At 51.0% G+C, this 14355-nt stretch overlaps 7 protein-coding genes across 7 annotated transcripts; 6 read left to right on the top strand and 1 right to left on the bottom strand.

Annotated features, from left to right (window-relative positions):
• The first annotated feature begins 5 nt into the window (after nt 1-5).
• BC939DRAFT_441958 (Oligosaccharyl transferase 48 kDa subunit) lies at nt 6-2319 on the top strand. Its single transcript, XM_051554318.1, has 5 exons — nt 6-336; nt 552-659; nt 829-1369; nt 1494-1641; nt 1765-2319. Exons 1-5 carry the CDS (start codon nt 195-197, stop codon nt 2176-2178), a joined length of 1353 nt encoding a protein of 450 aa, XP_051415533.1. The 5' UTR covers nt 6-194; the 3' UTR covers nt 2179-2319.
• A 647-nt stretch (nt 2320-2966) lies between these two features.
• On the top strand, nt 2967-3455 carry BC939DRAFT_500287 (uncharacterized protein; the record flags this gene model as incomplete). The annotated part of the gene is made up of 1 exon (XM_051560029.1): nt 2967-3455. One exon carries the CDS (start codon nt 2967-2969, stop codon nt 3453-3455), a length of 489 nt encoding a protein of 162 aa, XP_051415532.1.
• A 270-nt stretch (nt 3456-3725) lies between these two features.
• On the top strand, nt 3726-5774 carry BC939DRAFT_500286 (uncharacterized protein; the record flags this gene model as incomplete). Its single annotated transcript, XM_051560028.1, has 2 exons — nt 3726-4648; nt 4745-5774. The coding sequence occupies 2 exons, from the start codon at nt 3726-3728 to the stop codon at nt 5772-5774; spliced, it is 1953 nt and encodes a 650-aa protein (XP_051415531.1).
• Nucleotides 5775-5935: 161 nt separating this feature from the next.
• BC939DRAFT_500285 (uncharacterized protein) lies at nt 5936-7228 on the top strand (the record flags this gene model as incomplete). Its single annotated transcript, XM_051560027.1, has 1 exon — nt 5936-7228. The coding sequence occupies one exon, from the start codon at nt 5936-5938 to the stop codon at nt 7226-7228; it is 1293 nt and encodes a 430-aa protein (XP_051415530.1).
• A 42-nt stretch (nt 7229-7270) lies between these two features.
• BC939DRAFT_26967 (uncharacterized protein) lies at nt 7271-10431 on the bottom strand. Its single transcript, XM_051551122.1, has 9 exons — nt 10013-10431; nt 9294-9925; nt 9119-9205; nt 8943-9029; nt 8656-8853; nt 8509-8563; nt 8369-8389; nt 8190-8274; nt 7271-8081 (listed from the first exon to the last, which is right to left on the bottom strand). Exons 1-9 carry the CDS (start codon nt 10126-10128, stop codon nt 7314-7316), a joined length of 2049 nt encoding a protein of 682 aa, XP_051415529.1. The 5' UTR covers nt 10129-10431; the 3' UTR covers nt 7271-7313.
• Nucleotides 10432-10735: 304 nt separating this feature from the next.
• Nucleotides 10736-12424, top strand: BC939DRAFT_474359 (uncharacterized protein; the record flags this gene model as incomplete). The annotated part of the gene is made up of 1 exon (XM_051558410.1): nt 10736-12424. One exon carries the CDS (start codon nt 10736-10738, stop codon nt 12422-12424), a length of 1689 nt encoding a protein of 562 aa, XP_051415528.1.
• A 251-nt stretch (nt 12425-12675) lies between these two features.
• On the top strand, nt 12676-13409 carry BC939DRAFT_441948 (uncharacterized protein). Its single transcript, XM_051554317.1, has 2 exons — nt 12676-12966; nt 13108-13409. Exons 1-2 carry the CDS (start codon nt 12877-12879, stop codon nt 13342-13344), a joined length of 327 nt encoding a protein of 108 aa, XP_051415527.1. The 5' UTR covers nt 12676-12876; the 3' UTR covers nt 13345-13409.
• The last annotated feature ends 946 nt before the right edge of the window (nt 13410-14355 follow it).

The raw sequence follows: 14355 nt of genomic DNA, 5'->3' as shown, positions 1-14355 counted from the left end.
GCCGTGTTCTTTTTCCCTCACGAAAAGTGGGGGAATGAGGAATGAGCGTGGATGGCAGGCATTGAAACTCCTTCCTCCTCTCATCTCTCATCATTTCCTTCATCTGACATCGTCCTCAATAAAGCAGACAAATCGTTTGTCATCAAAAGAAACCTCCAAGGACACTCTCAGAAACCGATACGCTGAGGGACGCAATGCGAGCAACTGTTCTTCTATCGACCTTGGCGATGGCCATGGTGGCCCAGGCTTGGTCCTTGACGGGACCCCGCACGTTAGTCCTTATGGACAGTCTGGACGATGCTGTATCCTACATGGATTTCTGGAATGACTTGCAGGGTAAGATAGTGGGAAGGGGCGCGCGCGTGTGTGCGTGTGTGTGATGTCGTGTCCGTGTCCGTGTCCGTGTCCTTGTTCGTGTCGTGTCTGGAATCTTTCATCGACAAGCTTCATCATCTAACTGCTGCGACGCGTTTTTGGAATTTTTTTTATTTATTTTTATTTTATACACGACTTGACTCCTTTGGATGTGCGGATGGTTGGATTGTGATTAGACCGCGAGTTCAATGTTACGCTCCATGAGGTGGGCACGCCTATCACGCTCAGCAAAAATGACCGACGCCAATTTGATCAGCTTATCTTCCTTGCGCCCAAGTTGAAAGGTATGTGTTGTTTTTCTCTCTCTCTCTCCCTCTCCTCTCTCGAGGAAGGATGTCTACAGTGGTCAATTAGTTTTGAGTAGATCAAATGGATCAGTTGGATTAGTTGAGACAATAGCTAACATGAAATGAAATCGGACCATTTTTATCCGTGTGTATATCAAAAAAACAGAGTATCCTAAGGGAATGAGCGCAAAGGCGGTGGTTGGATTCGTCGCGGATGGCGGCAATGTGCTGGTGGCGGGATCACCCGAAATGAGCAACACGCTCCGGGAGCTGTCTCGAGAATTCGATGTCGAGTACGATAACCGATTCACGACCGTGCTGGACCATTTCAACTATGATTCCGGTCTCGGCAAGGAGAAGCATGATGCTATTGTAGTCAATCCCTCGACACAAATGTCGAAGATCGATGCGATTGTCCCGCTGGAGAAGGTTGAGGGTCCAATTTTGTTCAGGGGTATTGCGCATACGGTCAACCCGAGGAATTCGTTGTTGACGCCGGTTTTGTGGGCGCCCAAGGAGGCGTATTCGTGGGAGGCCGTGAATTTGGAGGAAGGAGCGGATCAGGATCCGACGGTGTCGGGCAAGGACATTAGTTTGGTTTCGGTGATGCAGGCGAGGAATAATGCTAGAGTTGCCTTCCTGGGGAGCTCGGAGATGTTGTCGGATATGTTCTTTCAGTCGAAGGTTAAGAAGATTGGCGAGGAGGAGTAAGTGGATTGTGCTTTGTATCTTTTGTATTAGGTAGTCGTCTTGACTTTGGGCGATTGGATATGTTTGTTAATTGGATGCCACGCTCGTCGTTGTTTTTTTGGGATTTGTACTTGGTATTAGGGGAGTGAACTCTGGTAACCGCAAGTTCATCGAGGAGCTGACAAAGTGGACCTTCCAGGAGAAGGGCGCTTTGGAAGTTGTCGCGGTTCAGCACCACAAGCCCCAGGAGGAGGAAGCACCCGCTCATTACCGCAGCAAGGATAACATGGTTCGTGTTGCCTTTTGCATTCGCATTGAGCTACTTCTCCACTTGCACTGTGTAAGAGCATTGTGAACTAACCGTTGTCTACTTTTTATACGATATGTTTTTTTTTTTTTTTGTTCTTGACAGACCTACACGATCTCGATTGCAGAGTATCACGATGGCGAATGGCACCCGTTTTCTGCGGACGACATTCAATTGGAGCTGATCATGTTGGACCCCTACATCCGCAAGACGCTCGATCAGGTTCCCTTGGATGATCAGAGCACCGTGGGGACCTTCACGACGACGTTGCAGTTGCCAGATCAGTACGGAGTGTACAAGTTCACGGTGAACTACAAGCGACCGGGTCTGTCGTACATTGAGAGTGTGACGACTGTGGGGATCCATCCGCTCAGACATGACCAGTACCCAAGGTTTATCTCTCAGGCGAAGCCGTACTACACGAGTGCGGCGAGTATGGGAGTTGGGTTGTTGGTTTTCACAGTTGTGTATCTGTGGGGAGGACTGGACTCGAGTGCCAAGACGACCAAGAAGGCATAGAGGATAGAAGGAATTTAGCGTAGCTGCAGAGACGTTTGTCGGAGGAGGAGAGAGTGAGACGATCTGGCCGGTCGCTTGCACGCGTGTAAGGTTTTATTGCAGGGCAGTAGAAAAATACATATATAAATGCATGCCATGGTTTTGCTACATATTGTGCGATGGTCAATTGCAATTGGGAACGGTAGTTTGCAGAAGGCGCCTGTAACTGATGCTTGTTGGCGTTGCTGCGCAGGCCGTCTGCGTCCTATTAATTTGAGATTACCGGGAGAGACACCGCCATTAATGGCGTGTGGATAAAAAATGGCCGGTGCAGTTCATGGACGCACACATCCTTCTCGTCGTCGGAGAAGGGGGAAGGGGAGTACATGGTGGGTACGATGGCGGGTTGCTATTGCGGCGATATATTGACGAATGAAGAGCGAGTGCCCCTGGATACCCCGACCGCTACTCCAACCCCCAATAGCCTATGTGCCTCGGGATATATTTTCAAACAGGCTGGCAGTGCCCTGGCGTAGCCTAACACCAAATTGGGGGGGTATTTTTAGGCGGACATCCCTCTAACCGCTTTCTATCCTTTTACTCTCTCGTCATCCAAGCAAATCGCTTCCTTCTTGCTGTCGATTGTCACTCTCTCCCCTTCGCATCGCTCTTCCGCCGCTCGTCGATCCCCCCACTCCGTATATATCCTATTCGACAAGCAAGGACCCCACGCAGCCAGGCTGGAAAGAGAACCAGGAGACCCAAACAACACACGCTTCACACCCCCAACAAGAGATTGACTGGCCAGGATGCCCTCGACTCCGGTCCGCCCTCTCTCGAACCACCTCGTGATCACCACCCACAACCTCTCCCAGGCACATAACCGAGGGTCACCCCGGTCTGCCAATGCCAGCAACAACCAGCACAATGTCTTTAAAGACCCAAACCGCCCGCCTGTGGAGAAACGACACAGCTATGGACCGAGCTCTTTAGGACCTGGAGCCTCTGGTCTCAGCGGCAACGGCGGTGGTGGCGGTCCCTTCCACGGACATGGCCATCTCGGACACGGACACGGCCTCGCTCGGTCCAGGCAGAGTCTGGCCTTGACGCTGCTGCGAATCCTGGCGGGCGTCCCTGGATTGTTGGGATTGATGTATAGTCTCTCAGCTGCTAGGAATAATAAGTTCTTTGAGGAACAGGAAGAGCAGCAGCGTTATCGGCATCGAGAGGGCTCTTATCAAAGCGTTAGTCAGGAGCTTTCTTTGACAAAGTCGGACTTTTGGATCGCGAGCATGTAAGTTCGCCTTGCCGTGAGGATGGTGAATGAGGATGGAGAAGCATACGACGATGTGCATTTGTATTCATGGCACTCACCACTGTCTATATTTCTCTCTTCTTCATACGCTAGGTGGGTAAGTATCTCTTTAAAGTGCTTGCCTATTCACACTCATAGCTAGCTGGGGCACCCCCCTGTTGCATTCATCCTGGACTATTGCGCCGTTATCATCGCCATTAATCGGCGCTTTATTGTTGTTGTTGTTTTGGGCTGCTTTTAGTGTGGACTCTCAATGTACTGGGCATTCCTCTTGACAACAGCGACGATCCAGCGACTGCTCCAATCATATCGACCCCCAAACGTCGTCCTCAGGATCGCTCTTGCCCATGTCGTCAGCTGGATCTTCATCGGTGTCGTGATTAATTCTAGACCTGCCACAGAGCCGACCCGTCCATGGGTCTTCATTACTTTTGTGCAGGCTCTCCTCTTGCTTGTAGTGGTGTACCTGCCTTGGTTTAAGACTCAGATGCTCGCGGCCGGCTTCCCGCAGCTATCGGAGCGTCTCACCAGCCATGCACTCGAGGACGGATTCATGGGACGCGATATTAATGGTCGTTCTGCAAGTCGTTTCTTGGTTCTTCCCTTGGTCATTGTGGGGCTCTGCTCATGGATGTTGATCATTACCCGCGGTACTCATGGTATGCAGGAGCTTGGTCCCGGAGGGATGGCTCAGGACCCAAACCAGTCGTTCAACATACCGTCGCCGAGCAATATTGAAGGTTCGCTCATGAGCGAGGTAGATCGTCAGAACGATAGCAGGATGGTGATTTCGATGATTGTGATGTCATCCGCTACGCAACAGGGATTCAGGAACCGACAGATGTTCCGCGAGACGACATTAAAACTGTTCCCTAGCCCACGTAACAAGGCTGTTGTGGTGAAATATCGGTTTCTTATCGGAAACTCGTTGCCGGCAGTTGAGCGGGAATTGGAGCAGGAGCACAAGGTGATGGGCGATCTGTTTATTGTGGCGGCACCGGATAGACCGGACAGCAAGAGTCAGAAGCTGTACAAGGCCATTGAATGGGCGGACCAGTTTGACTTTGATTACCTGGTCAAGACGGAAGATGATGTGCTGGTGAGGATGGACACGTTATCGGGAGAGCTTTTCAAGCAAGGAAAGAAGCCATACTTCTGGAAGGGTCTTGTCTTCAAGTAAGTCGCAGAGCAAATCAGTGGGAAATTTGCCAGCGTTTATTTTCGGACTTTTTTGCTCGAGTACATTTCTAACGTTCGAATGGTCTCGTATAGGAATGTTCCCAATACACGTTTGGATGATATGGATCTGAGAGAGATGCCCGTGTTCACGGATGGTACTCTCACGACACTGTCTCGCGATATTGTGCGTCTCTTGGCTGTTCCTGCTCCTCGCTACTTTGTCGCCAGTAGTGCCCAATCGCTCGGTATCTGGCTCCACGGCTACGGTATCAAACCACAGCACGATACCCGCATCCAGCCGGGCGCCTTTGTCTGCGAGGAGGATTTGATCGCCAAGCACTTTGACAACGAACCTAGCCTACTATCCCACCCACGCGACGATCCTATCAAAATGGTGGAGAGGATCAATCTCATGCGAGCGGAACTAAAGGCAAACAAGGATAACCGCAACTTCCAGTCGACGATCTTGATCTGTGACCCACTCACTCAGAAGCGATGTGCCATGTGTTACTCGTGCCAGGGACGAGCCTCGAACTGGAAGCTGATGGGTTTTGATTGCAAACAGGGAGGTGTAGTCGTCGGAGACAAGTACAGGAAACCAGAGCTGTTGGATTCGAAGCAGATGGAGGAGTTGTTGAACCGGCCGCCTAACGGAGTCGACGAGGGTCTGGGACCTATTACTTTGAAGGATTATCGACCAAAATCAAGGGCGCGTCAGCAGAAGAATCCGAACGAGGCGCCGTCTCAGCTAATGGACGATGCGGGTTCTGAAGAGGTGGTGGGGGAGAATCCTGAGGAGGATGTCGTGGACGACGAGACCGTCGAGAAAGACGAGACACAGGAAGAGGAGGAGAATGAGATGGACGGAGAGGAAGATGCAGATGAGACTGACGAGGATGCCCTGGATGAGGCAGAGGACCAGGAACAGGAGCAGCAAGAGGAACTGGAACAGGACGGATCGGATAGTGAGCATCATGACGAGTCCGAGATCGCGATCACGGACGAGGAGGCGGAATATTTGGATCGTCGCGATGATGAGGATGCATTGCTACAGGCGAACAAGCCTAGAAAAGCGGCAGCTTTTCGGAGGGAGAAGAAGGTGTCTAAAAAGCCTACGGAATGAGGTTTGTCGCGGGAGCCGTGCTGGGGCCTTGTACTCTAACATCCTTAATCACCATCGCACTCACAATAAACTCGAACTGCATATATCCATCACGTGTATTTAAAGACCTTGAAGAAAGCGATCTTTGCCTAAGATGAAAGTTGATGGAGGCTGTTGAACCGATGCCAACAGAGCCAAAGCATGAGGACTTCGGGACTACCGAGGAAGAAGGGGGCGTGCAATGTGCCATTTGCCTGGCCCCATATCGTGGACGAGTGTATCTCTCGCCGTGTTTCCACTCGTTCTGCGCTGCGTGCCTCGCTGCTTGGCTCGATGTGACACTCCTGTGCCCGCTGTGCAAAGCGCAGCCGACGATGCTCCATTGGGGTGTAGATACGGCCCTCGGGATCTTGAACACGATCACTATCACAAAGACGTTGTCAACGCAGGAATCGAGTTTGATAGGTGCTTCAGGGTCAGGAAGGACACAAAGGACACAGGCTGGAGAATTGGAAGATGTGGCGGATAGAAGTCATGGATCGGTGCATTTGAGGAGTAGGGAGGTAGCAGGGTGGAGGGCCGCGTTAAAGAGGGTCGCGGAATTGGCAGAGCACGATGAGGAGAAGAAGCAGGACGTGCGGGATGTGGATCGTACGGGTGTTCCACACAATGACACCGAGGATCTGGATGCGGTGTCGTTGGAAACAGAGGTTGAAGAGGTACAGTTTAGATCAGGATCTTTGGAGGTTTCGTCTTCGAGAAAGAGAGGCCGCAGTGTTGAACGAAACCAAGGACCCAACCGACGATCGTTTTCACCTTCATTTTCACCTTCACGCTCAAGGTCTACCTCCAGATCCCGTTCGCGCTCCAGACTCAGATCTAGATCGATGACCCCGATCGATAGCTACCACCACATCTACGACTCCTCAGAGCTCTACGCACCACAGACCAACACTTCTTCGTCCGCTGGACTCAACACGGATGCAGATTCAGAGCCCTCAGCACCTGGGGTTCCTCCGTCGCGGAGGGATGTCTACGTTGCAGGATTGGAGCCGTACCCTGCAGAGACATACCCGCTAGCGGACCAGATTGTCGCGACGGATATTCCGCTGCTGACCCCATTTCTTGAACGCGACTTGGCAGTGCTTACAGATTCGGACCCGGCCCCTGTGGATCCCGTGGTGCTGGCACATATTTCGAGTGTTCTGGTAAATCATGGTGGAAGGAGTGATGGTGTCAAGGACGGTAAGGGGAAGGCGCGATGGGGTGTTGTTGAGAAGGAAGTGGCCGAATGGGTTACGTTGACGTCGAAGGACAGGAGCAGGACGGAACTGGAGGTTGCGGAACAGTTTGTGAAGGAGATACGGAGGATTGTGAAGAAGCGATGGGGTCCTCGTCAGTGGGACCATCGCGTTACCTACAAGACCGCGCCTTCCTCCTTTCCCTCCTTTTCATCTTCGGAAAAGCTGTTCTAAGCTAGGCAATGAACCATTTGGTGTTTATTTATGACATAAAGCAGACATATGCTGCGACCCACTACAACCTTGAGATTCCGGTCTTCTAAAGCCGTGCACGACCAGCCAGGATAACCTTGTTCTCTGCGTGTCCAAAGGGCGAGTACCGTCCCTCTGGGGTCCACCAATACAATCGCTCCTGGATCATACTCAAATCGAACCCTTCCTTCTTGAGCTCGACCTTCTTGTTCTTGAACGTTCCCGTAACCTCGAGTTCGCCCTCACAGATTCGCACGAACCTCGGGATTGCGTATGCCGGGAGGCTCTTCTTCGCATGTGTGCTCAGTCGATCCATAAACTCCTCCAGCACCTTCTCGTTCAACCGCATCCCAATGGTCGTAAGGGGACCTTTTTCTGGAGCGTCAGGATTTCCTTCCACAGAATTATCGCCTCCGAGAACGGAATCCGGAATGCCCTGCAACATATCCTTTTCCTTCTCAGGCTCCCAATATCCGTCCTTCAGAACGACAGCCGCCATGCCTGCGCGCCCATCTTGTCCCGGAACCGTTACCCCATAAACCGTACAGGACGCAATTCCTTCCACCCGCCCCAGTGTATCCGCAACCTCGGCTGTCGAGACATTTTCGCCCTTCCAGCGGAAGGTGTCCCCCGCACGGTCGGCAAAGTACCAGAAATGGTCTCGCGTACGATACAGCAGATCGCCCGTGCGCATGTACTGATCGCCGGGCTCGAAAGCGTTCTGGATAAGCTTGGCAGAGGACATTTTCGGTTGGTTGAAGTAACCGATGTATCGAGATTGACTGGTCTTGTTGTCGGCGAGGGTTAGTAGTTCGCCTGTCTCGCCGAACTCGCACTATGGAAGGCCAAAGGAAGAGAGAGAAAATAAAATGAAGCGGTCATTAGGATAATGCGGGACAAATTTTGGCGGGTAAAAATTGAGATGTAGTGGCGAAAGGCTTACTTCGATACAGTAGCCGTTCTTGTCGCGGATCAGCTCTTCGGTGTCAAGGTCGACTTTAACGATTCGAAGCCCAGGCTGAAATTTACTATAAAATGCCATATCGAGACGTGGTTAGCGTGATATGAAGGGCCGAAGAGCGAGTCCGTTACGGACGACTATGAATGAGCCGGATGTATTACCGAACAAGTGGACCGCGGAATCTAAGAACAGAAGGAAGGAAAGAAAAGAAAAAGATGGTCAGAACGCGTGTCCGCTGCAGCCCGATAACAGTCGTTCATTTCAGGATCAATGCTATTAGAAAAGGCGAAGGAAATCTTACCCGACTGCGCCAGCGCCATCTTCGCCACTGTTAAGATTAAATAATGCACTCGTCGCTATACGGCCCCACATTAAAATTCATTCATGAGTTACGGGAGGTCGTTCTGCCGCCTGCATTGGAAGCCTCGGCCGCAAACTTTCACCATACCTTCGCTCATGGTGTAGAACTCAAAGACGGTCGGGATATCAAAGCGTTCCTGGAACTTTCTCCAAACGTCCGGCCGCAGTCCATTACCAAAAATCATCCTGACTTTGTTGGCCTTGTCCAGGGGACTCTCGGGTGCATTGAGAAGGTACCGGCACAATTCACCGATGTACTGGATCAAGGTCACTTCTTGTTCGCGAACTATGGCATGTACAGCAAACGATTCGTGTTAGCGCTTCCTTATTGCTGTGCTGTAATTATAGCGGATAAAAGTGGCGATGATATCGTACCTTCTTTCCAGAAATAGGTGGTTGAGAACTTTCGAGCGAGGACGATAGTACTTCCAGATATCCAGCTCTGACCGATCCCAATGATCGCTAATCTCGACCGAGGAATCCAAAGAGTATCGTTAGATGCAATTCATTTTCCAACCGCATGCGCTGCTGTTTCGCTAGCGCTTCATTACCTCCAGCTGAGTGGTACAGGGGCAAACAATCGTAGACACGGTCTTTTTCAGTGATCTTGCATATGCCGGACCAAACACCAACGGCCACTACGAGTTCATAAGACAGGGCGGTTAGGATGAAAAAAAAAAAATGCAGTAGTTTGTCGAGCAGCTAAAAAACGATAGGAGAACATACAGGTGCATCGTCCATGGTCCATGATGGCAGCTTTCGGAAACCCGGTTGTCCCACTGGTATAAATAAGCGCCGCTGCGTCTTCAATGACAACATCCTTTCGCGATTCTCTTGAATAGCCTTCGGAGCTGCACTCCCGCCAATTCATAAATTCAAAAAACCTCATTGAAGGATCCCTATCATGTTCATCGAATCGCACCAACACCTCCTCCTGTGGCGTGATCGTAAACAGCCTATACCCCATCTCTTTTATCTCCGCATTCGATTTCTGTAATGGATCCACTAACGTATAATCAAATATGAGAAGCTGGGCGTTGGCGGTTTTGAGTGAATGCAATAGGACGGTCCCAGTAATTTGGTTGTTGATAAAGGCACCGACAGCCTTGATCTTGAGGAGGGCAAGCCAGGAGATGATAAAGAGCGGGGAGTTGGTCATGAACATGGCGACACGGTCCTTGGGTGCGATGCCCTGGGCTTGGTACCAGTGTGCGAGTTTATTGGAGGCGAGTTCGAGATCACGCCAGGTGTAGGAATGGCCTTCGAAGACGAGGGCGATCGCGTAGGGCCGTAGACGGCATTGGTCCTCAAAGCGGTTGTAGAAACTGACGTCGTTGTTGGCGACCAAGCGCTCGAACCTGTGTGCGAATACAGTAGCAGCTTTTGTTAGTATGTAGCGAGCGAGGACAGGCTATATTATGCAAACACAAGGAGACGAAAGTTACCATAGTTTGGTTCTAAGGCCAGGGAGTCCAAAGTTCAGATCGCGCGAGAAGCGGGTTCTGCCATCAAGATAGAGCCCGGCCGATAGGAGAGCCAGGGCGCTTGTTACCGAAACCATTTTCGAGCGTCAGCGGACAAGGTTCTGTAGTTGACGGGGAGTATATTGAGATGTGGAGGAACGGGGAGTGAGAGAACGAAGGTGGAAGCGAGGAAGAAAGACGACTAGAAGGGTCGACAGAAGTAGGAGGCCGGATGGGTTGGAGGGTCAGGCCCATTCATCCTGAGCCGAGGCTGATGTTGATTGCTGATGTTGATTGCCGAATGAGATCCCTCAGAGCACTCGGGCCACGGGCCACTTTAAAGTTCTTTTCGGCTGCACCCTCTCGGCTGCGTGCGCCGTTCTAGTTTACGCTGCAACGCGTCTCTGTGGTGGCCGTGTCTTTTCTGTCGCGTCGCATCGCGTCGCGTCGCGTCGAAGGGCACTCCACGCGACCATGGCATGCTGAGCACCGTCAGAATTGGTGGCGCAAGGGGTTACCCCTTTCATACCACGTGTTCCTGCGATCGAGCGAGTGCGCGCGATGGAGCCAATGGAGCTGGGATTAAGAAGACCGACGGCGACGAGGAATGAAGAGTTACTTTGATGAGATCGATGTCTTCTCTTCTCATTGATCCGGCCTTCTGAACAAGCCATACCAGACTACCATTCATAGTCTCATCACAGAATGTCGTCCTCAAATAAGCCGGTGCTGCTATTGGAGTGCCTCCAGCACGTCCTCTCGTTTCTACAGTTCAATCAAGTGCCGACCCTCTTATCTCTTATGCGCGTCAACAAGACCCTCTTCCAGCTTACCGTCCCGATCCTCTATCAGAACCCCTTTCTGCTCGTGCGCACCCACAGATTCCTGTCCGAGGACGAAAAGGCGGACATCCTCGTCGTCCTTCTGCGCCTCTTTATCTCCGAGCTTGACCCAGCTCTCCAGGAGGAGCTGCCGCCTAGGATAGCCGACGATGACGACGAAGATCAGGACGAGGCATCGAACGACTCTTCAGTCGGGCGGACACTAGAAAAGTCATTCTCAGCACAGAACGGCGGCTACTTTTACCACTACCGGCGACAAGACCACGCTTTCCTCGCAGCGAAAGCGATCCCTCGTCTCTTCGGAACGATCACCCGCGTTCAGAGCCGGGCCATTCTCGCGCAGCTGGACGTGCTCTTTCTCAAGCATTGTGGACACCGAGTTGTCTCGTTTTGTCTCACATCGACCCATGTGCCGCAGTTCTACAAACTCATCCCAGTCCTGGGCTGCCTCAAACGGCTAGAGGTCCATCATATCAAGAAGATCACGGAGTCAAGTCTTGCAGCCCTAGTCGACTGGATCAGACAGCACGACAATGTCCACGGCACGCTAAGAGAGCTACAGATCGGTGGATTAACAGAATTTAACGACTACGACGTGGGCGATCTGAAGGACCTCATACAGCTGCCCTTGGCCTTTAAAAACCTATATGCATTGGACACGAGATCCTGGAGTGAAGCGTGGACGATGATCGACCAAATCCCTGTAGAGGCACTGGAAAGACTTGTTCTGGACTATGGAGAAGGCCATGCACCAAAAAATGGCACCAATTTTTTGCTGCGGTGTAGGTCCCTAAAGTACCTCGATTTATTCATCCCGGAACATGATACTTTCATGGGGGTGGCCCGACTCTTCAAAGTCCGACATCAAATCATAACGCAAGATGACCCAGATACAATACTGGGGACGTTTTCAGGAGGACAAGAAGCTGTGGTGCCGCCAGTCGAGCGACTTTACATCTCGGGCAACCACGTCAATCTTCGTAACGCTCTCGAGGATGCAGGTGTGGGTTTGAGTCAGTCGTTGAGGGTTCTGAAGGCAACATCTTTCGAGCGGCATCGCGCAACAAAGTCTTCTCTTACCTGGGGCCGGCCGCTCGAGATCCAGATGCCGTTTCTTCAAGATCTCCAGTTCCATGGAGATATTGCACTCGAATTCGATTTCAGTCTTTTACGATGCTGCCCTAACCTGACATCACTCAAGCTGGTCGTGAACGGGGATGAGTCCTGTGGGCAGGAGGGGAATCCGCTGGATGGAATTCTTTCTCTGAGCAAGCTACAGACACTGCAGCTTCTGGGACGTTGGCCGCTAACAAAAGGGTTCGTGCGGGCGATTCCAGTTAAGTTGACGGGGTTGAAGATCCTGGACCTAGCATGGTGTACAGAAGTTCAGTTGGATGAGGTCATGGAGGCGGTTCATAAGATGGAGTTCTTGTGGCGATTGGGGTGGGATCTGGTGGAGATTCAGGACCCAGAGGAGGTACTTGTGCGTTGGCAGACCCGGGCGCCGCAGATACGTCTTGGATTTATACACTGGGACGAGTTCTTTGCATAGGCAAACGAGGAGCCTTCGCCGAGTAATAAAAAAATGAAGGGACTTTCGGGTTCCTACAGCCCATATAATTTTTGACGTGGGCAAGATCAGCGTGTTTTCTGTCCATGTCACCAAAGCTCTCATTCCAGGGCCCTTGATACATCTCCGCCACCCAATGCCTTTCAAGATCATCATTCGCATCGTCATATTGCATTTATTGGAATTAAACATTAAATAGTACTTCCCCAACTCGTCAAAGGCTGCAGTACGTTCAGGTCTAAAACAAGAGCTCGTTCTATTTATTTGGCAATGATGCTCTTAAGTAGCTGAAGATCATTAACATGCGCCATCCCATTAAATATAGCTGATTTTATGACATTCGCACTCGTTGCAGTCAGTTCGGGCATTCAATTGGCTCTCAAACTCGAGTTTCATTTCGATGGCCTTGTTTAAATTGACTTGTCCATATCGTCATGACCATATCGCCTTGGCCATATCGTCTTGGCCATATCGTCTTGGCTGTATTATCTTGTCCGTATGGGTTTGTGCAGACTTGTTTTCTACTATGCGTGAACATGGTTTTGTGCAAATATGAAGTTATAACTTGCCACCCGAAGCTCCAGCAATTGGTGCCTTAATATATTCGCGGCAATGCCTTCTGATGTTATGACAACATCGCGCTTCCTTGCTAGGTTGGACCATACCGCCACGTTAAACACCTCAGCGTGGGTTGCGTCCCATACCACTGCGATGCTGTCGGAGCCTCGATCCTCAACAGCGGCGACCTGCAGGTATGCGTGAAGAGTGTGAGGGTCACACGAGATAAAGAGAACGACCTCCTGCTGGCTGTGAGGCATAGAAAGCGGGAAGCAAAGAATAAGAAGAGGAAAGGTGAGAAGCAGCAAATAAAGGCGAGCAGCAACAAAGAAGGAATGGTGTGAAGTTGAGATAGAGCGTTGGAATGAAGGAGCAAAGTCGCGAGATAGATAGGCGCAGTCAGTATGAGCGGATGTCAGGTGCAGTTCTGTATATGCCATATAAAGTGGCAGTATCGAATCAGGGTGTTACCTGGCGACGGGGCCGCGGACACATGGTATTAATGGCCTTATGGTAGGTACCAGTAACAAGAGCCGCATTGTGAGAGAGGAGGTCGGTGTCCATGAAGATATGGGCTCAGATGATGACGGGGGCGGTGCTGGTCACAGTGTGTGTGTTTGTGCGAGTGTGAACGTGAATGGGAAGATGAGGAAAGCAAGCGAGGATCAATGGTTGAGTGCTAATAGCTGGAGACGCTTTGGAGTTCACAGAGTGAGGCAGAAGAAGAAGAAGCAAGAGTTGTGGGGGAGGGCAGAGGTTTATGTGGCATTCCAGTCCATGGCTGGCCGTGGTGTGCAAACGAACATACCCTTGATGAACTTAGTGTTGGCCCTAAGGGGGCCACTCGGTGCCAAAGAAGACAAGTCAGCCCTTCGTTGCTTATCTTCATGTGCTCATCGTATCAAGGAAAGAGCAGCTTAAACGAGGCAGAGTCAAGGCCGCTAGTCTTCGTTTAGGGCGTGAATGGAGGCAACAGATACTGACCTCATACGCTGCAGACGCACCAGAAATGGCCCTCTACGCGTAAAGAGGGAAGAGGGAGCAGACTACACACGCGTCTACTGTGGAAGCAGAATAGGCGCCAACCAAATCAAGGGAGCGCATACTTGATTTGGAACAAAGATTTCAGCCTACACTCCTTTTTGCGAAATATTGCACATTTCATAGGAAAAACGCAGTATTTCACTGAATTGAAAATTATAAGGGGACTATTCAGTCCAGATTTTATTTTTGCTTGGATTTACGAATCACCAATCGTGCTGCTTTTCAGGGAAAAGTGAGAGAGGGAATAAGTGAGCATGACACGCCATTGATGCGGATATGCACATAAACACTGCGAGGATATAAGGCAGGTC

The sequence above is a fragment of the Gamsiella multidivaricata genome (assembly GCF_025024155.1).
Source record: "Gamsiella multidivaricata strain RSA 2152 chromosome Unknown BC939scaffold_11, whole genome shotgun sequence".
NCBI lineage: Eukaryota > Fungi > Mortierellomycota > Mortierellomycetes > Mortierellales > Mortierellaceae > Gamsiella > Gamsiella multidivaricata.
The sequence above is the reverse complement of the archived record's forward strand: the minus strand, read 5'-3'. Positions and strand labels throughout refer to the sequence as shown.